The sequence below is a fragment of the Panthera uncia genome, chromosome D4 (genome assembly GCF_023721935.1).
Source record: "Panthera uncia isolate 11264 chromosome D4, Puncia_PCG_1.0, whole genome shotgun sequence".
NCBI classification, from domain to species: Eukaryota; Metazoa; Chordata; class Mammalia; order Carnivora; family Felidae; genus Panthera; species Panthera uncia.
Window position 1 is genome coordinate 18,299,713 of NC_064807.1, and position 26,870 is coordinate 18,326,582.

Here is a 26,870-nt window from a genome sequence, read left to right on the forward strand (position 1 = left end):
TCTCCCCCTCTCTCCCCCTCTCTCCCCCTCTCTCCCTCTCCCTCCCTTCCCCCCTATTGCGCACTTTGTCTATCTCTTAGAAACAAAATATAATAATAAAAAAGTAAAAGTAATAGGAATTAGAAGAATATACCTTATACTTCTGTAGAATGCATTATCTTTAGTGACTTTGAAATTTTTGTGAGAGTACCTTAATTATAAAGGAAATGCTTGTTTTGAAACAACATATATTTTGCTTCACAATTTATCTACTGAGAATTATCCCCAAAGATATTTTGGTTTTAATTATGAGTTTATATCTAGTAGAAACTAATTGGATATTCTAGCTTATATCAATAAACATGAAGGTTTATAAGCTGATTTATTATTTGTGTGTTGATACAGAAATATACACTAATAAAGGCATAACTGACTGACTAGATGTCAGATTTTGAAATTCTGGCTAGATTCCGTAGATTTTGCAGAGAACATATGATCTAGGATGTCCAGGAAGTTCTGAAAATTCAAATAAGCACTTACTGAATTGTAGGTTATTCATCAAGAGATTTCAAAAAAATCAGTGGAGGTAGGCAGGTCTGTTTAAAAATGTCACTAATATATGATAAATGGACACAGTTTTTGCTGTTTAGCCCAGTCTGGAAGTCAAGGAGAGATGCTTAAAAGGGAGTTTTATGCAGATTAAATTGTGAAGACTAGACTCTGAAGTTAGCCAGGTGAGGAAAGTGCTGAGGGAGTGTGTGCAGGAAACCAAGAAATGGCATGTAGAACAGTTTTCATAAAAAGAAATAACATAGCCAAAAGAAATCGTTGTGGGAAACAGCAAGGAAGATCACCTTCAAAAGTCTAAGAATGCCTTATTTCAAAATTTAATTTTCTCTATAGGTCCATTATTACAATGAAATGTTTGGTGTATGGGAGCCTTTGCTTGAACCTTTAGAAATTGATCAGACTGAGGATTTTAGACCATGGAATCTTGGAATCAAGGTACATTGGAAGTCTGAAATTTTTTTTTCCAAAATTGAGAATGTCCACACCACACAAAACACTTGAATTTTAATAACAAAGTTCAAGTTTTCTCATTATGAACCTTGACGCGTGCTTCCCTGTTGGACCTGTGAATGCAATTTTCATCCCCAAGGCCAGTGCCTCCTATGTTAATACAAATAATTATGTAACTTTTATTGTGTTCTAGACACTGTTCTAAACAATGTACTTTTGCTTGACCCCTTATAGCACCCCTCTGAAGTTAGAGTTTTTAACTCCTTTTTAACATGTGAAGGAACTGAGACTAGAGAGCTTAAGAGACTTCCCTAAAGTAGTATCTTCAGTGAAAGAGGTGGGATGCATTTCTGGCTGCAGGTTCCCAGCTCAGAACTGGCACGTCCAGTGCCTCTAGCATCTTCTTGTAGGTTGTTGTCTACCCTGTGTTTCCTTTGTCCTTTGAAGGGTGCATATATATAGAAAAAAGATGCTATTATTTGTTTCAAATATATTACAATACATTTATGTAATCTAAGAATCAGGGCCTTTAGATGGATGAAATTGTGCTTCAAAACAGGAGACTGAATAATTTCTAGTATGGCTTCCCTCTGAGTAATGATTCTGTCACCTGCAGACAGATTTTCAATGGTTGAAAGCCAGTTAATGTAACAACAAAGGTGACTAGCTTAGCATGTCCAACTCTTTGTATTAGATTACTGCACTTATTTTGTACATCTTTCAGATAAAGGACTGGATAAAGGAACTTCTTTGGTGGTTTTTAGAGCAGAAGATATGTGGGCAGTGGATCTGTGAATCCTAAAAATTCGTAGATGGTATTGATTTTTAGGAGCTGTAGGAACTATTCTGCAATGTTGTTGGGACTTTCTAAATCCCTGGGTTTCTATTCTTTATTCCATAGCCAGTAAGCCAAATGACTTCTCTTGCTCTGAATGCCCATGCGCTATGAAGTGTGTGCTTTTACTTTTGATTCAGATGCCACACGCATTTAGTAATTTTAGTGTGTATTTTTCCTTTTGAATTGTGCTTGCCATTTTAGTATCATTGAGGATGAGAACTATTTTTCCTCTAATATTACCCCTGTCCTGTAAGACCTTAGTTGGCTGATATCCAAGTAATTCCAGTAAGGGAATGGAATTGAAAAAAACTTGTTGTTGTCTCTAATGTTATTACTGGGACTTGTCTAGTTTTGTTTTTTTTTTTTCTTTGCAAAATGAGTAATGTATGTTCCTAGGAACAAATTTCCTTATATTTCTATAATTTATCATTTTAGATGAAAAAGAAAGCAAAAAAGACTATTGTTGAGTCAGATACTGAAGAAGAAAATTACAAAGTGCCAGAATATAAAACTGTTCTCAGTTTCCATTCAAAAGACCAACTAAACATTACGTTATCCAAATGCGGCCTTGTAATGTTAAATAATTTAGCCAAGGTAAGGAAAGAAATTTGAAACCTTAAGTGTTGGTGTAGTCGTCTGAGCTAACCCTTTTTGTTAATTGAATAAGAAGTTTTTTGTTAACTTAGTTGTCTTACGGTCATTAGTGTTCTGTTAGTCATTTTATGTCATTTTATTTACGATAATTCTTCTTTATAGGCATTTACAGAAGCCGCCACTGGAGCTTCAGCTGTCATCATACGGGATCTAGCACCATTTATGATTTTAAATTCTCTTGGACTTCCGGTCTCTGTTTCACCAAGTGATTCTTTTAGTGTACTCAATGTTCCATTGGCAAGATCCTATGTATTGAAAAATGAAGAGAGTTTAAGTATGGATTATGTAGGAACTAAAGACAATGATCATTTCAATGCAATGACCAGCCTAAGCAGTAAACTCTTCTTTATTCTTCTTAGTAAGTTATAAATTATCTTCCTGGGTCTTTAATTTATTTTAAGTTGCATTTTTATATCCTATTTTACTTTTTTGTGGTTTTTACAGGTTTTTTAATCTTCCAAATAGGTTGGGAATTTTGTCTTTTCTTTTGCAGGACTTTGGTTGCTTACTGTCACTATATATTTGTATTGTGAATTGTGACTTCCTTTGTCCACTGCATTATCTAGGGCATGGTAATTCACCACTTTTTATATGCTGGGGAGGAAAAAGATTTGATCTGTTCCTTAACACAGCTTTTACAGACTGTAGGTGTTGGTATTTGTTGCTTTAACCACATTTAGTATAATTCACTAATACTCCACTAGTTTTACAGCTGAATGAATTAGAAATAGAGTTTGAATTCACAACAGTGGCACACTGGAATGGTTTTGGAGTTTGTAAATGGTTTATATATTCTGCCTGTTGAGGTCGAAGGTTTTTCTTTTTGTCCTTTCTGATTCTCATTTTCATGAGAAATGAAAGTAAAAAAAAATTTAATTGTCATAATATTTATTCATTGTAAAGTTAAGTAGTCCCAAAGCCTCACCCACACCCCTTTATGACACTCTGACATTTAAATCATTATGGAGGAGGGAGAGTATTAATTAAGATGTGGGGGAGGGGTACTAAGACTAATGGCTAGTGCTTTTAGTCAGAAAATGATGCTTAACGGTGGCTAGGTTTCAGGTGTAGACCCAGCGTTGTCAGTGAATTAATTGTTCTTCTAGCTTTTACCTCATTTGTTTTTGAACTAACATTTTTACAGAATTGGAGGGGTATATAAGTCATACTCCAATAAAATGTATGTATGTATAAAATTTTGTTTAATCAAGTCCTAGACACCATAAAGTATCACAGGTTATTGAAATGATGAAAAACTGAAAATTTACAGCTACTTTTGGTAATCGCCAGTGACTGCCTAAAGGTATTAGGCCCTGGTTATGATGACAACAAACCAAAGTTCAGTGTTCTTGTATTTTATGACTTGTCTCGTTAGTTAGTTTGAAAACATTTATGTTATTGTCTTAGGTTAAACTACTAAGTGAAAAATTTTTTTCAATTAAAAAAATTTTTTTTGGTAAAATACTTTGAAGGTTTTAGATGAATGCTTTGGGAATGTATTATGGCTTCTTAAAATACCCCTTGATTGTAGATTATACAAAGAAATCTCTCTTTTTTTATAGTCTTATGTATATAAACTTCAGTGATTATTATTCATGATATTAAAAAATGATCTATCTGGTATTTAGCACTTACTTAAAATTAATATATGATGGTTTATAATAAAAACTTACAAACATACATATTCCATTTAGCACCCACTAACCACTCTACTGCTGATAAGATTCCTTTAACAAAAGTGGGACGACGACTATACACCGTAAGACACAGAGAGTCTGGGGTTGAAAGATCTATTGTTTGTCAAGTCGATGGAGTGGAAGGAAGTAAGAAGGTAACAATTCGTTCTCCAGTGCAGGTACGAAATGATCCATTTTTTTGTGGGGTCATATTATGCATATTTGTGTGCTAATAAAAAAACTAAAGCTAATTAATACCAAAAGAATATAAACGGCAATAAAATCATAACTAATATAAAAAAGAATCATTACCAGTAATTGTACTACTCTAGTATGAACAGTGGTAGGATTTTGTTCAATACTTCTCATAACTTTTTTTTAGGACTCTTTGTACAATCTTTTTGGACTGTTACTTTAAATGCCTCATCAATATTTTGTTTTGGACTTGGTAGTAGTATGTGTACATCCTTTGATTTTAATTAGAAAATATGGCGAGGGAAAATTTTTACATTTTTATTGAGGTTAAACTGATGTACAATAAACTGCACATATTTAAAGTTGATGAATTTGGGCACAAAATACATCTGTGAAACCGTCATCACAATGAGCATGCTGAACATATTTATCACCCCAAAAAGTTTCCTCTCTCCCTACTTCTCCATTCTTACGCATCCACTGATACGTTCCCATTGTGTATTGCACATAGAGAAGCTCATGTAAACAGAGTACAAAAAGGAATAGGACTTCTTTCACTCAGCATAATTTTGCATGTATCAGCTTCTGTGTATTAATGTTATATGCAGTTACATGTTGTTGTTGATTAATAATCTTTTGAATGGATGTTCCAAATACCATTTTGAATGAATCTTTGTATATGGTGTAAGGGTTGAAGTTTATGTTTTGCCATGTGGCTATTTAGTTGTTCCAACCAAGACCATCCTTTTTCCATTAAATGCCTTGGTGCTTTTGTGCAAAAAAAAAAAAATTGATCATATCGATGAAGTGGGGCAATCATGAGGTTCAGAACTAATGGCCAAGAAAGCATTCTTAAAGACCTCTTTGGTGCCAAAAGGTGATTTTATTAAAGCATGGGGACAGGACCCATGGGCAGAAAGAGCTGTGCTGGGGTTGTGAAGAGTAACTGGTTATATACTATGGGCCTGGGGGAGTTAGAGTCAAGAGGAAGTTTCTTAAAGGATTTTCCATATGCCAAAGACTCACAGGTTGCTAGAGGCCTAGCTGTTTTGCTAAGGTTGTTTTTCCCTTTAGCAAAACATTAATATTAAGACGGTAGGGAGTTCTTGGGCATTAGGCTATTGATAAGATTGCCCTTTTCTTGGAATTATGCTAAGATATTTGTAAGCTGATGGAGACTCTGTAAGTTTAACCATGTGTTTTCTGTTCCTTGCTTTGTTCTTGGGCAGCCAGGAGTGCCAGAGGAATATCACACATATCTCACTGGGGGAGGGGGAGGAGCTCTGCTGGCTTGTGCTTGGCCATCAGCTTGCCTTATGGTCCCTCATCAATAGCTTTGGGGGTTTATTTCAGAACTCTGTCATCTATTTCATTGATCTATTTGTTGATCTTTATGCCACAATTACATTGTCTTCATTACCTTTTTATCCTGAGTCGTGAAATCAGGTAGTACAAGTTGTCCTACTTTGTTCATTTTCAAAGTTGTTTTGGCTATTCTGAGTCCATTCTATTTCCATTTAAATTTTAGACTTGGGTTTTCAATGTTGATTGAAAAGTTATGATTAAGTTGGTATTTTTACATTTCTGATTTTTATTGCTGATAGTACCACTGATTTTTATATTAACCTATATTGTGTAATGTCACTAGATGCACTTGTTGTAGTAGCTTCTTCGTAGATATAGTTTTGATGTCCGCAGATAAAGATTTTTCCTTTTTCTTTCCAATCTGGATATGTATTATTTTATTTTACCTTTACTTCCCTGTTGCATTGGCTAGAACCTCCAGTACAGTATGAATAGATGTTCTGAAAGCAGATATTTTTGCCTGGTTCTCAATCTTAGCAGTATTCATTCTTTCACCATTAAGTTTTGAGTCGCTTTCTTGTAGATGACCTTTCTTAGGTTGAAAATGCTCCCTTTTGTTTCTAGTTTGCTGAGTTTTGGTCAGAACTGGATGTTGGATTTTGTCCAATGATTTTCTGTGTTTATGAAAAGGGTTTTTTTTTTTTTTTTATGTCTGTTTTTGAGAGAGAGAGAGTGTGTGCGTGAGCGAGCAAGCAAGCAGGGGAGGGGCAGAAAGAGGGAGACAGAGAATCCGAAGCAGGCTCCAGGCTCTGAGCTATCAGCACAGAGCCTGATGCAGGGGTCAAACCCATGAACTGTGAGATCACGCCCTGAGCTGAAGTGGGATGTTTCACCAACTGAGCCACCCAGGGGCCCCTACTGTGAAAGGTGTTTTAAAAACATACTTAATATGTTGAATTGAATTTTTTAATTATTAAATTACAATTGGTTAGATTCAGTATAGTGATTCAACAGTTCTATATATTAGTGTTCATCATGATATGTGTACTCTTAATATCTTACATATATTTCACCCATCCCCCCACCCACCTCACCACTGGTAACCACCAGTTTGTTCCCTATACTTGAGTCTCTCTTTTTTTCTTTGTTTTGTTTCCTCAATTCCACATAAGAGTGAAATCATGCGGTATTTGTCTTTATCTGACTTATTTCACTTAGCATTTATATTCTGCAGCTCCATAAATGTTGTTGCAAATGACAAGATTTCCTTATTTTTTATGGACGAGTAATGTCACATTGTTTATGTATACCACATCTTCTTTGTCCATTCGTCTGTTGGTGGACACGTGAGTTGCTACCATAATTTGGCGCTTGTATGATGCTACAGTAAACATAGGGGTGCATATATCTTTTCAAATTTGTATTTCTATATTCTTTGGGTAAATACTAGTGGAATTACCAGGTAGTGTGGTAATTCTATTTTTAATTTTTTGATAAACCTTCATACTGTTCTCCACAGTGGCTGCATCAGTTTGTGTTTCCATTAACAGTGCACAAGGGTTTCTTTTTCTCTACATTCTTGCCAACACTTATTGTTTCTTGTGTTTCTGATTTTAGCCATTCTCACAGGTGTCAGGCGATATCTCATTGTGGCTTTGATTTTCATTTCCCTGATGATTAGTGATGTTGGGCATCTTTTCATGTGTCTATTGGCCATCGTATGTTTTCTTTGGAATAACATCTTTTCATCTCATCAGCCTACTTTATAATTAGATTATTTGCTTATTTCTGTTCTGAAGATGTATAAGTTCTTTATAGACTTTAGATACTAACCCATTACTGGATATGTCGTTTGCAAATACCTTCTCCCCTTCACTAGGTTGTCTTTTAGTTTTGTTGGCTGATTCCTTTGCTGTGCAGAAACTTTTTATTTTGCTGTAGTCTCACTACTTTAGTTTTGCTTTTGTTTCCCTTGCCTCAGGAGTCTAGAAAAATGTTGCTAGTGCCAATGTCAAAGAAATTACTGCCTGTGCTCTCTTGTAGGGTTGTTATGGTTTCAAATCTCACATTTAAGTCTTTGATCCATTTTGAGTTTAGTTTTGTGTATGATGTAAGAAAGTGGTCTGGTTACCTTATTTTTAATTTTTTTTGAGTTTGTTTATTTTGAGAGAGAGAGAGAGAGAGAGAGAGAGAGAGAGAGAGAACAGTGATGGGCACAGAGAGGGAGAGAATCCCAAGCAGGCTCCACGCCCAGCATGGGGCTCAATCTCATGAACTGCACGATCATGACCTGAGCTGAAATCAGGAGTCCAATGCTCTACCTACTGAGCCACTTAGGAGCCCCTGTCCACTTCCATTCTTTTGCAAGTAGCTTGCCAGTTTTCCCAACCCATTTGTTGAAGAGACTGTCCTTTCCCCATTGCACATTCTTGCCTCTTTTGTCATAGATTAATTGACCATGTAATTGTGGGTTTATTTCTTGGCTTTCTCTTCTGTTCCATAGACTTACATGTCTGTTTTTGTACCAGTATTATACTGTCATGGATTACTGCAGCTTTGGTATATCTTGCGATCTGTGATTGTGATAGCTCCAGTTTTTTTTCTTTTTCAAAAGTGCTGTGGCTACTCAAGATCTTTTGTGGTTCCGTATCAATTTTAGGTTATTTGTTCTAGTTCTATACATTGTGCTGTTGGTATTTTGATATGGATTGCATTATATCTGTAGATTGCTTTAGGTAGCGTCAGCATTTTAACAATATTTTTTCTCCTAGTCCATGAATAGGGAATATCTTTCCATTCGTTTTTGTCATCTTCAGTTTCTTCTTTCAGTGTTTTATAGTTTTCAGGACACAGGCCTTTTACCTCCTTGATTATAAGTTTATTCCTACGCATTTTATTATTTTTTGTGCAATTATAAATGGAATTGTTTTCGTAATTTCTCTTTCTGCTACTTCATTATTCGTGAGTAGAAATGCAACAGATGTCTGTGTATTGATTTTTTTATCCTGTGACATTACTGAATTCATTTATCAATTCTAGTAGTTTTTCATTGGAGTCTTTATGGTTTTTTATATAGAATGTCATGTCATCTGCAAATAGTGAAAGCTTTATCTTCTTTGATTGCAATGGCTGTGACTTCTAGTACTATGTTGAATAAAAGTAGTAAGTGTGGACATCCTTGTCTTATTCCTGATCCTGGGGAAAAGCTTTCAGTTATTTGCCACTGAAATGACATTAGCTGTGGGGTTCCCGTATATGGGCTTTATTATGTTCAGGTATGTTCCTTCTTAACCAACTTTGTTGAGGGTTTTTATCAGGAATGGATGTACTTTGTCAAGTACTTTTTCTGCATATATTGAAATGATCATGTCGTTTTTACCCTTTCTCTCATTGATGTGATGTACCACTTTGATTGGTTTGTGAATATTGAACCACTTTTGTGTCCCCAGAATGAATCCCACCTGATCATAGTAGATGATTTTTCGCCATGCATTATTGGATTCAGTTTGCTAATATTTTGTTCAGGACTTTTGCATCTATGTTCATCAGAGATACTGGCCTGCAGTTCCCTTTTTTGTTGTGTCTTTATCTGGTTTTGGTATCAGTGTTATGCTGGTGTAATAGAATGCATTTGGAAGTTTAATTTCCTCTTTTATTTTTTTGGAATAGTTTGAGATGAACTGGTATTAACTCTTCTTTAAATGGTAGAATTCACCTGTGATGCCATCTTGTTTGGAGCATATAAAAAAAATTTTTTTTTAATGTTTATTGTTGAGAGAGAGAAGGAGAGAGAGAAAAAGCATGTGAGCGGGGGTGGGGCAGAGAGAGACAGAGACACGGAATCTGAAGCAGGCTCCAGGCTCTGAGCTGTCAGCACAGAGCCTGACACAGGATTGAACCCACAAACCATGAGATCATGACCTGGGCTGAAGTCAGATGCTTAACTGACTGAGCCCTGTTAGGGTGTTTTTAATTCCTGGTTCAGTTTCAATAGTGGTAATTGGTCTGTTCAAATTTTCTGTTTCTTCCTGCTTCAGTTTTAGTAGGTTATATGTTTCTAGGAATTTATGCATTTCTCCTAAGTTGTCCAGTGTGTCGGCATAGAATTTTTCATAATATTCTCTCATAATCCTTTGTACTTCATAATCCTTTGTACTTCTGAGGTGTTGGTCGTTGTTTCTCTTCTTTCATTACTGATTTTGTTCATTTGAGTCCTCTTTTTTTTGGTAAGTCTGCCTAACAGTCAGATTTTGTGGATTTTCAAAGAACCAGCTCCTGGTCTCATTGATTGGTTCCTTTTTTTTTTTTAATTTCCTTCCTTCACTCGTTTGGGGTTTTGTTTGTTCTTTTTGTAGCTTTTTTTGCTATAAGCTTGCATTTTCTTTTGAGATTTGTCTTGCTTCATGAAATAGGCCTGTATTTCTATAAACTTCCCTCTTAGAACAGCTTTTGCTGCATCCCAAGGATTTTGGACCTTTGTGTTTTTGTTATTATTTGTCCTCATGTTGATTTTTATTTCTTCTTTGATTTCTTGGTTGACCTATTCATTGTTTATAGTAGTATGTTATTTAACCTTCATGTATTTTTCTTTTTTAAAAATTTGTTATTGTTTTAAATTTACATCCAAATTAGCATATAGTGCAACAATTATATCAGGAGTAGATTCCTTAATGCCCCCTACCCATTTAGCCCATCCTCCCTCCCACAACCCCTTCAGTAACCCTCTGTTTGTTCTCCATATTTAAGAGTCTCTTATGTTTTGTCCCCCTCCATGTTTTTATATCATTTTTGCTTCCCTTCTCTTGTGTTTATCTGCTCTGTGTCTTAAAGTCCTCACATGAGTGAAGTCGTATGATATTTATCTTTCTCTGACTAATTTCACTTAGCATAATACCCTCTAGTTCCATCCACATAGTTGCAAATGTCAAGATTTCATTCTTTTTGTTTGCCGAGTAATACTGCATTGTATAGATATACCACATCTTCTTTATCCATTCATCCATCGATGGATGTTTGGGCTCTTTCCATACTTTGGCTATAGTTGAGAGTGCTGCTATAAACATTGGGGTGCATGTGTCCCTTCGAAACAGCACACCTGTATCCCTTGGATAAATAGTAGTGCAATTGCTGGGTTGTAGGGTAGTTTTTTTTTTATTTTTTGAGGAACCCCCATACTGTTTTCCAGAGTGGCTGCCCCAGTTTGCATTCCCACCAGCAGTGCAAAAGAGATCCTCTTTCTCCATATCCTCACCAACATCTGTTGTTACTTGACTTGTTAATGTTAGCCATTCTGACAGGTGTGAGGTGGGATCTCATTGTGGTTTTGAGTTGTATTTCCCTGATGATGAGTGATGTTGAGCATTTTTTCATGTATCGGTTGGCCATCTGGATGTCTTCTTTGGAAAAGTGTCTATTCATGTCTTTTGCCATTTCTTCACTGGATTATTTGTTTTTTGGGTGTTGAGTTTGATAAGTTCTTTATAGATTTTGGATACCAACCTTTTATCTGATACGTCATTTGCAAATTATCTTCTCCCATTCCGTCATTTGCCTTTTAGTTTTGCTTATTGTTTCCTTCACTGTGCTAGAAGTCCCAGTAGTTCATTTTTGCTTGTGTTTCCCTTGCCTCTGGAGACATGTTGAGAAAGAAGTTGCTGCAGCCAAGATCAAAGAGGTTTTTGCCTGCTTTATCCTCAAGGATTTTGATGGGTTCCTGTCTTACATTTAGTCTTTCATCCATTTTGAGTTTATTTTTGTGTATGGTGTAAGAAAGCATGTCGCTGTCCAGTTTTCCCAGCACCACTTGCTGAAGAGACTGTCTTTATTCCATTGGATATTCTTTCCTGCTTTGTCAAAGATTAGTTGGCCAGACATTTGTAGGTCCATTTCTGGGTTCTCTATTCTGTTCCATTGATCTGAGTGTCTGTTTTTATGCCAGTATTTGTATTTTTCCCAGATTTTTTCTTGTGGTTGATTAGTTTCATGGCATTGTGGTCAGAAAAGATGCATGGTATGATTTCAGTCTTTGTGAATTTATTGACATTGATATTGTTTTGTGGCACTGTGTGATATATTCTGGAGAACGTTTCATGTGCACTTGAAAAGAATGTGTATTCTGCTGTTGTATGATGGGATGTTCTGAATATATCTGTTAGATCTGTCTCTTCCAATGTGTCTTTCACAGCTGCTATTTTCTTTTTGATTTTCTGTTTGGATTATCTATCCATTGATGTAAGTGGGGTGTTAAGGTCCCCAACTATTACAGTATTGCTATCAATTGCTTAATTTATATTTGTTAATAGGTGCTTAATGTATTTGGGTTCTCCCATGTTAGGTGCATAACTATTTACAGTTATATCTTGTTGGCTTTTCCCCTGTATGATTATATAGTGTCTGTCTTTGTCTCTTGTTGCAGTCTTTGTTTTAAAGTCTGTTTTGTCCAATGTAAGTGTTGCTATCCTGGTTTTCTTTTCACTTCCATTTACATGATAAATGCTTTCCATCCTTTCATTTTCATTCTGTATATGTCTTCATGCGTGAAACACATCTATTGTAGGTAACATATGGATGGATCTTGCTGTTTTATCCATTCTGTTGCCATGTGGCTTTTAATTGGAGCATTTAGTCCAGTTACATTCAAAGCAGTGAATAGGTATGTACTTAATGCAGTTTTATTAATGGGTTTATGGTTGTTTTTGTAGTTCTTCTATTTTCCTTTTTTCTCTTCTCTCTGTAGTGATATACTTGGATTCCTTTCTCTTTACGTTTTACATATCCATTATCAGTTTTTGATTTGTAGTTACCACTAAATTTATTTATGACATCTTATGCATATATCAGTCTATATTAGGTTGATAGTCTCTTAAGTTTGAACTCATTTTAAAAGCACTTTAACTCTTGTCTCCCCCTCCCACGTTTTAAGTATGTGAGTCATATTTTATATTATTTTGCAAATCACTTAATTTTACTGTTTTTGTGCTGCTCTTACTCTTCCTTATGGTCTTTCTTTCCCACTCAGAGTCCCATATAACATTTCTGGTAAGTCTGAGTACTGGTGATGGATTTGTTTAACTTTTTTTTTTTTTCTAATCAGGAAAATTCTTTTTTTTTTCCAATATATGAAATTTATTGTCAAATTGGTTTCCATACAAAACCCAGTGCTCATCCCAAAAGGTGCCCTCCTCAATACCCATCACCCACCTTCCCCTCCCTCCTACCCCCCATCAACCCTCAGTTTGTTCTCAGTTTTTAAGAGTCTCTTATGCTTTGGCTCTCTCCCACTCTAACTTCTTTTTTTTTTTTTTTCCCTCCCCTTCCCCCATGGGTTTCTGTTAAGTTTCTCAGGATCCACATAAGAGTGAAAACATATGGTATCTGCCTTTCTCTGTATGGCTTATTTCACTTATCATCACACTCTCCAGTTCCATCCACGTTGCTACAAAGAGCCATATTTCATTCTTTCTCATTGCCACGTAGTAATCAGGGAAATTCTTAATCTCTCATTCTATTCCGAATGATAATCTTGCTGGATAGAGTATTCTTAGTTGCAGGTTTATTCTTTCAGCACTTTAAATATATCACCACTTTTCTGTGGCCTGCAAAGTTTCTGCTAAAAAATCAGCTGATAGCTTTATGCGGATTCCCTTGTATGTAACTGTTTCCTTTTTCTCTTGCTACTTTTAAGATTGTTTGTTTATCACAGTTTTTCCCATTTTAATTACTGTGTCTTGGTGTGGACCTCCTTGTGTTGATTATGTTGGGCTCTCTCTGTACCATCTGGACCTGGATTTGTCCTTCCTCAGTTTTCAGGTATTAATTTCATCAAATAAATGTTTGCCCCCTTTTTCCTCTTTTCCTCTTAGATCTTTATAATCATATATGTCAATAAGTTCCCTTATTCTCATTTTTTATTATTTTCTGTCTCCTCTTCAGCTTGATTGCTTTCCTTTGCTCTGTCCTCCAGATCACTGATAAATTCTTCTGCTTCTTCTAGTGTACTATTTTTAACTTCAGTTATTGAGTTACTCATCTCTGATGATTTCTTTTTAATGTTTTCTGTCACTTTTTTGAGGGTCTGACTGTGACCCTCCTCACTTTTCTCAAGTCCAGTGAGCATCTTTATGACCATTACTTTAAATTCTCTATCAAGCATCTTATCTCCATTTTTATTTTATGTCTCTTACCATGATTTTCATGTTCTTTCATTTGTGACATATTCCTCTGTCTCCTCATTTTGTCTAATTCTTTGTGTCTGTTTCTATGTGTTAGGAAAGTCAGGTATATCTCCTGCTCCTGAAAGTAATAGCTTTATGAAGAAGAGGTTCTATAGCATCCTACACTGTAGTGTCCCATGTTCCCCAGAATGTGGCAGTTCAGATGTGTGTCCTATGTGTGTTGCACATATCCTGCTATCGTGGCTTAGCTGAGTTTGCCTTCGATTCAGTTGCCTGAGATGGCTCTCTTTGCCTGTTGGGGGCAGAGTTTAGTTCCTGTGTTGTTAGTGGTCCAGTCTGGGGCTGCCTTGAGGTTGAGTTGGTTCAAACTGTATTTGCCAGAACTGTAGTCCGTCCCCAAGAAGCTTTCATTGGTGGGTGAGGCCTGCAGTCAGATCAATTGTCTGCCCCTAGCCCATTGCTCAGGCCATAGTTGAACTGGTATGTGTGGTTATTCCCCCTCTCCCATCACAGGAGTCACTGTGGAGTGATGCTGGCCCTTGTTGGGTCTCCTTGCACACTGCCAGGGTTGTGACACCACTTTGGATGGACTCCTGCTACAGGAGAACGTGCAAGTGTGGCACATGGTCATAGCAAGGTTTGCTCAGATCTGCTGTGGGAGGAGGCCTGAGCTGCTTTAGAGAACTCCCGTTGACGATGGGTTGGAGGTTGATCTTTACTGAGCCTTCGATAGTTTCAGTCATGTTCGTGTGCATGTTCCAGTCAGTAATGAAGTGAAATTTTGACAACAGGGACACTCTTAAATCTGCAACTCTTGCCTCTCCAATTACTCGCTCCTCAACATGCTGTGCGTTTAAGGCACATTGGCTTCCCCAGATTCTCATATCTGTCTCTTTGACTTCAGCAGACAGAGCTCTGTTTGACCTCTCTTTCTGCCCCCACAATAGTCTTAAAAACTTCAGGCAGCAAGCTGGGGTAGTCTTACTGCATATTTTGGTGGTTTCTTTTTTATTCTTTTTCTTTCCTGTGCTATATGCTGCCCAGTATCTGAAAACCATTATTTAATGTATAGGTTCTTTTTCCTGTGTTTTGGTCGTTTACATTGGGAATGTTTGTATAGTCCCTATTATTCCATCATGGCTGGAAACAGAAATTCTTCTCTTTCATTTTTTATTTATAGTTAACTGTTTTAAAAGATGACTGTTGTGCTGCTCTACCTATTACTGATTTTTTTTATTTTTTAAATAGTTATACGTTAATTTTAAAATTCTTGAAGACACTATAGAAATTTGAAGGTATCCCTGTTGCTTCAAATAGAGCCAATGATTTACCTAGAAAAAAACATAGTGTAGTTAAGATTATCCATTTATCAATTCTTAATTCTCAGTATGTTTTCTGTTTTGGTATGATTTTTTTTAAGTTTCTTTATTATTTATTTTGAGAGAGAGAGAGTGGGAGAGAACGGGGGTGGGGCAGAGAGAGAGAATTCCAAGCAGGCTCTGTTAACACAAAACTTGTGAACCATGAGATCATGACCTGAGCTAAAATCAAGAGTCGGATGCTTAACCAACTGAGTCGCCAGGTGTCCCTGGGTATTATTATTTTTTTTTAATAGGACAATTTTACTAGAGATCTAGAAAGATTATAATAAAATGGTTTTACTGACTAGTTTGTTTTTATCCATCCCAAGGATAAATATAAGTGTTTGGAAGTTTATCTGGTAACATATAGTAATCTCAGTGATGTTACCTTTTATATACCATTGTTGTATGCTACTTATTGGATGAGATAGTCTCCATACACTTCAGAGAGTACCTTATCCAATCAGGAGCATACAACAGTGATTTACAAAAGTACACATTACCCAGCCTGTGGCCTTTTTTGAGGATTTTTAAAGTATTATTGTTGACACATTTTTTTCTATAAAACTGTGGCAACTTTCCTTGTAATTTTTAGGATAAATAATAGCATGTTTGTTTCTTTTCTAACTTCTATAAGAAAGGTAAATATCTCCCACTAGTTTCTTTATTGGGATATTTTGATGGAATGTTTTTTAAATGTCTTTAAATTCTGAGATTAATGGTGCTAAATATGATTTGTTTTTCTTTCTCAGATTAAAAATCATTTTTCAATTCCACTTTCTGTTTATGAAGGGGACACTTCATTGGGAACAGCTTCACCTGGAAGTGAATTCAACATACCATTAACATCTTACCGGTGATTTCTTTTTTCTTTTTTATTTGCTCTAAGGTGCCGTGGAATTTTTAGTTTCTGATTTGGTAGGGATATCTGTCTTTAAGTGATCAAAGTTTAATCAAATCTGTTCTGTTAATAATTTGTCTACCTTATTTAAGTTTCAGGGTGCTTAAAAGGTGTTATACATTTTTTTAAAGGAAAATGTAATGTGTTTAATTTATACCATGTAAATTACTTGCGCTTTTACTAGTAAATACATTTATTAAATGCTTACAGTATAGCCATCATAACCATATCATTTTTTCATGATTTTTACAAAATGATGAATTGAGCACGATTGGTAGCTTCTAGATTTAAATATACTATTATGAAGACATTTTTACCTTTGAAATGTTTTAGAATAGAATTTTTAAAAAATCCTTTTAGAAACATAAAATATTTCATCTTTTTACCTGTGTATTGTTCAATGGTAGAATTATAGTATAAATTGTGATATGCAGTACGTTGATCTTAAATATTAAAAATTAGATTAAACCTGATACAAAATTTTATAGGTAAAAATTCTTACAGGATGCTGATGATGTATTAGTCTTAGAATTTTAGGGTTAATATCATAACAGACAGATATTCAGGATATTTATATAATCAGGAATTAAAAAATGATCTCTTTTAGGGATATTGAACTCTCTTGGAAAGTAGAACTTTCCTGAGAATAATCATTGTGGTTTGTCTAAGTACCATTTCAGAACACATGCTAGCCCTGGACCCAGACCTGTGTTATGGAAGGGTGGAGGCAAAACTACAAAGCAGTGCCAAAACACGCTCTTCCTCTAGTCCTTCTGATCCATGCCAAGTTCACTATTGACTCCCTAATGCTTAGAAAGCAATCTAGCAGGTTTAGGCACATATTTTCAGTTAGTAGACCTGCTACTAAAAAGTATTTTCTTGCTTACACCTTCAGCCCTAATGAGCCTTTTATTGCTTAGTTCAGACTTGCTGAGGGCAAGAATTCTCTCATTGAGAGAACAACAAAATGGTTGTTCATAGTATCTGACCTTATTCTAGGAATGATTTTGGGTGGGTTAGGAGACTAAAGATAGCATGTAGGATATGTTTAAAAATTTCTGTAAAAAAGTTTCAACTCCTTTTGTCCTTGAATGAGAAAAGGTAATGGCATTCTGCTTTATTTTTAATAAATTATTGCTGTATATTTTGTGACTCTGTCCATAAAAAGTGTTTTAGAGTATTTTTACACTTTCTGGTTACCATATTAACTTGTCAAATGGAAATTAATCTTAATTAAAATTATTAGTGATGAACCAGCTTGTATTTCACATTAGGTATTTGTCTAATCTAATTCTGAGATGTACACTTACATTTAAGTTTTGAGGTCTTATATTTAACAAAGGTACACTTACATTTAAGTTATGAGGTCTTTAACAAATGGCTACCTCTCCCTGGAGAATTTAAATATACTGATTCTTTAATTCATTTAAAAAATGTCAAGTGTTTTGCTGTGTATAAGGCACTGGTGTGGAATGCTACGATGAGTTGGGCATTGCTACTACCCTTGAGAGATTGATACATTATGTAAATACAGAAGGAAGCAAACAGTGGGTTGTAGAGATACAGAACAGTTAAGAGTTGCAGAAAACTACAGAAAACAAAGAAGGTCTTAATGATGGACTCCTGGGTGAGATACATGCATTAAAGATAAAATATAATTACAGATTAGCAGGTAAGGGCGGTGTTAAGTGGGAGGAATTGGGTGAATAAAAGTAAGGAGGCCTGAAAGCACAGAGTTTGTAAGTGACTATAAGGAATAGTTGGGAGTTGATTGTCCTATACGTGTTGTAATGTAACATTTGAAACATAGTTTAAGTTTACATTGAGGTACTTGCTCCCTCATTCATATAAATTTTATCTTAATCTTTTTTTTTTTTAAGTTTATTTATTTTGAGAGGGAGAGACAGAATCCCTAGCAGGCTCCGTGCCATCAGCGCAGAGGCGATGCAGGGCTCATAGTCACAAATTGTGAGATCGTGACCTGAGCCGAGTTCAGGAGTCAGACATTTGACCAACTGAGCCACCCAGGCGCCCCATCTTTATCTTTGATGTCATCTTTTTCTTCCCTCTTCTCTTAGAACATCTGGTACCCTTATGTTTCAAGACCTTTCACCCCATCAGCTTTTCTCATTCAGAACCTCTCACCATTGATCATCTTTCTCTGGTGTTTTTTTCCTATTCATTTCTTAAACTTTGCTTTAACCTTGCATGTTTCTCCAATTCAAGTCTTTTCTTCGGAACAAAACGTTTTGGCAAAATTTTCACCTCTGGAGAATGCTCTGCAACTGTCTAGAAAGACTTAACCACACTCGCATGCCCTCAGTCTGCTGTGTACATACGGTTTTTGTACCTATCACAAGGCAGTAGTTTTCTTTTAACATTACATCCCCCACCTGATTGGGATCTCTTAAGAGTAAAGAATGACTTATTCATTTGTTTATTTCCAGTTTTACCGTCTCGTAAATAATAGGTCCAATAAAGGTTTTGATAATCCAGATGACTTTATTGGCATTAGTTTAACTTAGAGAAAATTAAAGTTTTTATCTTTAAGTATTAAAAGACTAGAAAAGACAATGAAAGTCATAGAGAATGTAGAAATAAAACAGGTTAAATCTGATAATGGGCTTGACAGATCATTAGATTTATGTGTATGTCAAAGAAGACGGAAAAGTCTAATATTTTATAGTCCAGAGTGCTAGTAGTTAGAAGTTCCTTGAAAGGAACACACTGAGAAGTGGCATGGACAGTTTAGGGTTCAATCTAGCAAATTTAAGTCATCCTCAGACATCATTACAGAAGGGTGTGCTGGATATTTAAAACTACAGGACTGGAGTTTCAGACAATCTGGTTTGGAGGTAGATGGACAAGTTGTTCATCTGCAAGGGATAGTGTCAAATTATAGGTGATGGGTTTTAGAAGTACAAAAATATTTAAGTGTTTATATTTGGGCAGGTTAGGTTTGAAAAATGATGAAGCCTAAAGTATAGTTCAAATGTAAACAGAATGTGATGTTTAAATATAAAGATTAATTATATGATTTTCTTGCAACCACTTCTGCACCTATTCCCAGTGTTTCAGCAATTACGTATCTATTTGAAAGCTTTCATGTGATTAACATTGAAAAGGTAGTGATTTAATTTGAACTGTAGAGTCAGCGCAGAGCCCGATGTGGGACTCAAGCTCGAGAAACTGAGATCATGAGCTGAGCCAAAATGAAGAGTCAGACTCTTAATCACCTGAGCCACCCAGGTACCCTGAAAAATATTCTCCTCTTAAGAGCCAATTAATTTGATTAGTTTTAGAAAGTTATGAAAACATCCATTCATTGGTCTATCTTACCTATCCCTAAGAAGAATGGGAAATATAAAAATTTATTACAAGAGCAGGGAGTGATGTAATTTTATTGTTCCTAAGTAGTAATCACTTAATTTGTTTTCTTTTAAAGCATTTTAAAGCATACTGTTTAATCCTTGACACAGATCACCTCTTTCTCTGAAGCCAGAAGATGAGGATTATGAAGTGTGTGAAAGAATTGACTTTGAAGAAATTATAAAAAATGAAGGCACTCTTCTAAAGAAGATATGTACATCTACAAACGCTGCTAAGAAACCATTTATTATTAATGTTGTCCCAGAAAAAGATAATTTGGCATCTCTCTCTGTGTATTCAGAAGATGGTTGGGACTTACCATACATAATGCATTTGTGGCCGCCTATCCTCCTCCGAAATCTTCTTCCTTACAAAATTGCTTATTATATAGAGGTATTCTAGAGTTTTTTTTAATGCCTTCCTGTCTTTGATTTTGTAGCTTTGGTTATTTAACATTATGAGCAACAAAACAATGTTTAAATGTTCTCATACGAATTAATAGTACTGGTGAATGGGCAGTCCAGCTGTCCTTCAAATGGAAAAGAAATGCTTCAATCCATATTGTATAAAAAGAGGGTTTTTGCCATGATTTACCTTAGAAATATGGCTGCTAAATTGAATATGTTACATGCACAAATGTGATATACCAGTCTCTCAAAAGTGAACATTAAAAAATTAAAATCATTTATGAAAATAGTGTGTATATATATATATATATTAGAAAATTCAGAAAAAAAGAGATAGTAAAAACTGTAATTACATCATCTGAAAGTAGTGGTTCAGGTGAAGATAATCATTTCAAGTTTAGAATATAGGCATACCTCACTTTATCACACTTCTCAGAGAAACCATTTTTTTACAAATTTCAGGTTCATGGCAACCCTATGTCAAGCAAGTCTTTTGGCTCCATTTTTCCCACAATATTTGCTCACTTCATATCTTTTTGCCACATTTGGTAACTCTTGTAATATTTCAGACTTGTCATTATTAATTGTTATGATCTATGATCAGTGATAATGACTTGCTGGAAGCTCAAATGATGGCTTATGTTTATTAGCAATAAAGCATTAAAGTGTGTACATGGTTTTCTAGACATGATGCTATTGCATACTTAATAAACTACGGTATAGTGTAAACATAACTTTTATATGCATTGGGAAACCAAGAAATTTATTTGACATGCTCTGTTGTGGTATTTGGTTTATTGTTGTGGTCTGGAACTGAACTTGCATTATCTCTGAGGTATGCCTGTGTATATATATTTAATCTTTTTCTTTCATGTGTATCTCATTTATTATGCTTAAAAGATGGACACTAACTTTTGAAACAAGTGTGAGAATTCGTCTTAAAATATTAGGCAAATAGAAACAACAGCCTACATTATATTATTCTCATGCTAGTGTTTTTAAACTTTTTGTTATGTTTTTATTGTTGAGAGAGTGCATGCACACACGTACGTGTGCACTAATGTGAGTGGGGGAGGGGCAGAGAGGGAGGGAGGTGCAGAATCTCTCAGGCTCTGGGCTCTGATCTATCAACGCAGAACTCCATGAGGGGCTTGAACTCATGGACCGGAAGATCATGACCTGAGCAGGAGTTGGATGTTTAACCAGCTGAGCCACTCAGGCACCCCTCTTATGTTTGTTTTCTAAAAAGAATATTATGCTCTATAAAGATGCTTTTTCTTTTAAGTACTTTTTGTTTTAACAGATTACATCTGATTCTTTTGTTATAACAGATCTTTCCATCTTTTTTTTTCAATATGAAATTTATTGTCAAATTGTTTTCCATACAACACCCAGTGCTCATCCCAACAGGTGCCCTCCTCAATACCCATCACCCACCCTCCCCTCCCTCCCACCCCCCATCAACCCTCAGTTTGTTCTCAGTTTTTAAGAGTCTCTTGTGTTTTGGCTCCCTCCCTCTCTAACCTTTTCTTTTTTTTTTTTTTCCTTCCCCCTCCCCCATGGTCTTCTGTTAAGTTTCTCAGGATCCACCTAAGAGTGAAAACTTATGGTATCTGTCTTTCTCTGTATGACTTATTTCACTTAGCATCACACTCTCCAGTTCCATCCACGTTGCTACAAAAGGCCAGATTTCATTCTTTCTCATTGCCACGTAGTATTCCGTTGTGTATATAAACCACAATTTCTTTATCCATTCATCAGTTGATGGACATTTAGGGTCTTTCCATAATTTGGCTGTTGTTGAAAGTGCTGCTATAAACATTGGGGTACAAGTGCCCCTACGCATCAGCACTCCTGTATCGCTTGAGTAAATTCCTAGCAGTGCTATTGCTGGGTCATAGGGTAGATCTATTTTTAAATTTTGAGGAACCTCCACACTGTTTTCCACAGTGGCTGCACCACTTTGCATTTTCACCAACAGTGTAGTTTTTAAGTAAACATTCTATTTGCCATGCTTATCAAATATAAGAAGGTAGTTCTTTACTGTAGTCTAGTAATTATTTTTGTAGTGGTCTATTAATAATTGTTGGGATTTACTGTATGTTTATACTTGTCTGATAAATTGGGGTGGAGTTAACAGATCTATGGTTTAAGGATATCTCTTCCATATGGTTGGCAGATACTATAGTGGTTAACAATTTGTACTTTGCTGTCAGATAGATTTGAGATTGAATCCTACCTCTTTCATTTACTAGCTTTATGTCTTTAAGCAAGTTGTATTATCTTTTTATATCATTTGTCCTAGTCCATAAAATAGGGATATTAATAAAACTTGTATAATGGGTATATGGGAAAATGAAATTCGATAATGCTTATAAAAGATTTAGCATAATGCCTGACAGGCCTATGGTTGCAATTTATTTACCTCTCTCACATCACCACCAACCATTACTGTTCTTATTTTGTGGAATATTAACTAAGATGTCAGACATGAGTAATTTGCATTAGTTTTGCTTTAAGTAATTAAAAATCTTTAAGAGATTCCTTTGTTATAACAACACTAAGGAATCAGATTAAAGATGATTGAAAAACTGATGATGAACTATCTATGTGTGTTCCATTCTCAAAGACTTTTAATTTGGTACTTTTGGGGATCACATTTTGTTTGCTAGTTTCCAAAGGATATGATAAATTTTTAAAAAGAGAATTTAGCTGTGGTATGGAGGGAGGATTACAAGGGACAAGAACGGTTAAGAGACTAAAGCGAGAGACATGAACTAATAAGGTCATGGAAGGGTGGACAGAGAGAAATGAACAGTTTTGAGACGTAAGGTGTAGTATAAACAGTGATTGGAAATGGGTGATGAGGGATTGTTAAAAAGCAGAAATAAAAATTAGTTAGGATTGCTTATTTTGGATTACTATCTTTTTTTTTTTCATTTTTCATTATTTTGTAGTTTTCAAAACTAAAATCACTAGTGGATAAGATTTTTTTAATGTTTTACTAATGATAGTGCTTTATAATGTTTATTTCAGCATAGTTTTTCATTATGTTATTTAATTTTATTCTCATAGTTCTTTGAAGTTGAGGGTTTAGACCATTTTATAAATATGATAATTCAAGTCTCAGATTAAATAATTTATAGAAGCTTACACATTTGGCAGAGTTAGAAGTCAAATATAAGTCTTCTGACCTGTTCTGACAGAGGTATTTCAGAAGCATTATGTGTATGCCATTTGCAATCATTAAAGAGAGGTTTTTGGCATATTATTCTGACACATTTAAAATTTTACTGTATTTTTTTTTTATTACAGGGGATTGAACACAGAGTTTATACTCTAAATGAAGGACAGTCAGCCCATATTTGTACTGCGCAGTTGGATAAAGCCAGACTACATTTAAAATTACTTGACTATCTTAATCATGATTGGAAAAGTGAATATTGTATAAAGCCTAATCAGCAAGATATTAGTTTCATCAATTTCACCTGTGTTACAGAAATAGAAAAGACTGATTTAGATATTGCTATCCATGTAACTTACAATATCGGCCAGACAGTTGTGGCATTTCATAGTCCTTATTGGATGGTCAATAAAACTGGTCGAATGTTACAGTATAAAGCAGATGGAATTCATCGAAAGCATCCACCTAATTACAAAAAACCCATTCTTTTTTCTTTTCAACCAAAGCATTTTTTTAATAACAATAAGGTATGTAAGATTTTTTTAAACTTTCATTTTTCTTCAGCTATTTATCACTCCTTTTTTAAAGTTTTGAAGAACATTATGAAACAGGTTAGAATAACATTTATATGTTTGAGGTTAAAATGTTAGATTTTAGTATGCAGAAACGTTTAGTGCATTAACGTAATATTTATGCTAACAAGCAAAAAATTTATCAATTTACATAGGAATTTTTAAAGATATCTAAATTGTAATGTATTTGGAAATTTTTTTCTAGGTTCAGCTTATGGTAACTGATAGTGAATTGTCAGATCAGTTTTCAATTGATACTGTTGGGAGTCATGGAGCTGTTAAATGTAAAGGCCTGAAAATGGAGTATCAAGTGAGTTCATTCTTTGCTCCTCAAGAAACTTGTGTTTAAATTATATCTATCAAATACTTAATTTTTATTAGGATGTTGTGGTAATGTAACAGTTTTTGAAATGTTGTTTTTTCCCTTTAGGTTGGTGTCACTATAGACCTCAGCAGTTTTAACATTACCAGAATTGTGACTTTTACCCCTTTTTATATGATTGAAAACAAAAGCAAATACCATATATCAGTGGCTGAAGAGGGAAATGATAAATGGCTCTCTCTTGATTTAGAGCAGGTGGGTAGATGAATGTCAAAAATGTACCTCTTTGGATTTTGAGTTTTACTTGAAGTTAAATACCTGAAACCACTCTGTAAGTTTTTAATTTGCCCCCCACACTCCATTTTATTTGTACCAGGCTCTAGATACTTAATTTTTAAAAACCAAACCTTGTCATTTAGGAATGTATTGCTTGATAAGGGAAGTAGATATTTAACAACTAGTAACCAAACAGTGAAAACACACAGAAGAAGACTAGATAAAGTATAAATGCAGTAAAAAGTAGGAAATGATTTGTTCTTTCCATAAAGCTGTTAAGAATGCCTTTATAGAGTAAGCTAAGCCAGTTATTTTAAGAAGACGGTAGTGACTTAGGAGTGAAATTTTTATTCGGTTCCATGTTTAGCTATTAGACCTCTGCATAAAAGCTTTCTAAAAAGACCGCCTAATGGAATATTTTACTTTTGAAGAAATTTTATTGTAAATCTGTTAGGATTTAAGAGACATTATTTGCTGTTTTTATTCACTGTGCCTTTTTGCTTTCAAACCATCTTGATGGGACTATTCTTCCTGACATATGTTCTGTAGATTTTCCTTTAGAGCTTGTTTTGGAGCTAATGCCATTAGTTTGTGTTTATCCATAAAAATTTTTACCATCGTCTTTTATGATAATTTCTCTTGCTAATGAATTCTATTTTTTCTCAACATATCTAGATTTTACTCCACCATTTTCTGGCTTCCACTATAGTTCAAAGTTCTGCTGTGATTCTGTTATTCCTTTGGAGGTTCTTTTTCTTCCCAGTTGCCTTCATGATCTTTGTCTTTGCTGTTTTGCTGTCATACTACCATTTGTCCATGTGTGGGCTCCGTTTATATGTCCTGCTTGAGATGCTTTCCTCTGAGATTTGTAGATCTATTTTGTACTTGCTGTAAAATTTGCAACTGTTTTCTATTTAAATACTGCATCTCCTTTGTTTTTCCATTGGTTTATCCTTGGCCTTTAATCAGTATGTTCTAGACTTCCGTATTCTCTCTTCCATATCTCTTTATATAGATTTTTTTCTATTTTCCTTCTATGTATTTCTCTTTGCTGCATTCTAGATAAATTCTAAATGTATAGCTTTAATAGCTTTTTACTTTTCCTGTGTCTAAACTGCTATTTAAGTTTTCAGGTTTTTATTTGCATAATTATGTTTCTTTGAGCAGTTCCACTTTTTTTGAAGTCTGCCTGTTCATTCATTAATGAATATCTGTGTGTATTTCTCATGTGCCTTGTGATACATCCGTTAACAGAACCACAAGTCCCTGTGTTTGTGTAGTTTACATTTCACTGGGGGTATGTAGAAACATTAATAATGGTATAATCAATCAGTAAAATATATAGTGTGTTTAAAGGTGAAAAGTCTAATCAGGGAAAAGAAAATAAGACAGAGCATAAGACAGGAAGTATTATTAACAGTTCTAACAAACACAGTGGGCTATAGTTTTATATAAGGTGGTCAAGGGATAGGACTCATTGAGGTCATATTTGAATAGACATGTAGGCAGTGTGGGAGGTAGCAGTTGCCAAGAGCTCAGCTGAGCTGCCGGGTGTTGGAGCAGCTGGAGGACAGCAAGCCAAATTGAGAGTGACTGTCAAGCCCTTAGTCACTTCCTCCCATATGTAAGCAAGAGGCTAACCTGGAGAAAGTGCCCACTCTCCCCCTTCCACTTTCCGTGTGGAGCAGCACTGGTCAGAGTTCAGGTGGATCAGCACAGACTTTGGGGTCGCGTGGCTGTCAAGGGAGCCTGGAACAAAAGGCTCTTACACTTTTATGGACTTAGAGGATGAGCCATGACAAGGGGGGAAGAGCTAAGAGTAGAAAAGTACTGAACACGGAGAGGAGAGAGAAAGTCTCTGCAGGCTTCCCCCTCTGTCCTTGATAGAGAGGTCTTGAAGGGAGGTCGTCAAAAAGGCCTCTGCCACGGGCCATATAAAGAGGCCTCTGAATAAAGGGAACTTAGGTGGGAATTCTGACACGTGTAAGTGCATCACTGGAGGTGAGGGCTGGGTCTTTGCTACCGCTGTATGCTGACTGTGCTCCTACTTAGCCAAGAGGAGGGCAGTGTAGCCCTGTGGGGCCTGCCAGATGAGGCCTTCGTAATTGCCTGTGGTGCGACCTGCAAAATTGCACCTAGGTTTTTAGCCAGGAACTGAAATCCTCAGCCATGTGGATATCTTGGGAAAGAGCATTAGAGACAGAAGGATCATCCAGGGAAGATGCCCTAAAGTGGAAGGATTTTTGGCATATTTGAGGAGTAGCAAAAGAGGCCAATATTACTGGAGAGGGGGAAGTAGTGGAGAACAAGGTGCAACAGGAGTGAAGAGCAATCATGGAGAGTTTCTTGAGCCATTCCAAAGGTTTTAGCTTTTGCTCTGAGTGAAATGAAGAGCAGTTAGCAGGTTCCGAGCAGTGATCAGTGATGACCAGCTCTTGCCAAATATTTGTTGAATGAATATATGATGTATTTTTGCAGATGTTTCACGTGTGCTCATGAAGTCTAAGGTTCTTGATTTGTTGGATGTAGAGCCCTTCTGTCTAGATGCTAAGATGACCAACTCCAGATTTGTTTTCCTTTAGATGTTTTCTAGGTGCAGCTTCTTACGTAGTTTTACTTACAGCAGTTCTGTGTCTT

The 26,870-nt window shown here is 35.6% G+C and overlaps 1 protein-coding gene across 9 annotated transcripts in view; it reads left to right on the top strand.

Moving 5' to 3' along the window:
• The window catches only part of VPS13A (vacuolar protein sorting 13 homolog A), a 257,663-nt gene that overhangs the window by 163,723 nt on the left and 67,070 nt on the right, over positions 1 to 26,870 (top strand). For all 9 annotated transcript variants that reach the window (XR_007458693.1, XM_049633783.1, XM_049633762.1 and 6 more), the window contains 9 exons: positions 883 to 984; positions 2,273 to 2,431; positions 2,594 to 2,849; positions 4,186 to 4,346; positions 15,955 to 16,058; positions 19,583 to 19,865; positions 23,195 to 23,590; positions 23,841 to 23,945; positions 24,066 to 24,212. Coding sequence is in view for 8 of the 9 variants with exons in the window: in XM_049633783.1 (XP_049489740.1) it covers positions 883 to 984; positions 2,273 to 2,431; positions 2,594 to 2,849; positions 4,186 to 4,346; positions 15,955 to 16,058; positions 19,583 to 19,865; positions 23,195 to 23,590; positions 23,841 to 23,945; positions 24,066 to 24,212 (1,713 nt within the window). In the remaining variant the exon portion in view is untranslated. The remainder of the gene's footprint in view (positions 1 to 882; positions 985 to 2,272; positions 2,432 to 2,593; positions 2,850 to 4,185; positions 4,347 to 15,954; positions 16,059 to 19,582; positions 19,866 to 23,194; positions 23,591 to 23,840; positions 23,946 to 24,065; positions 24,213 to 26,870) is intronic.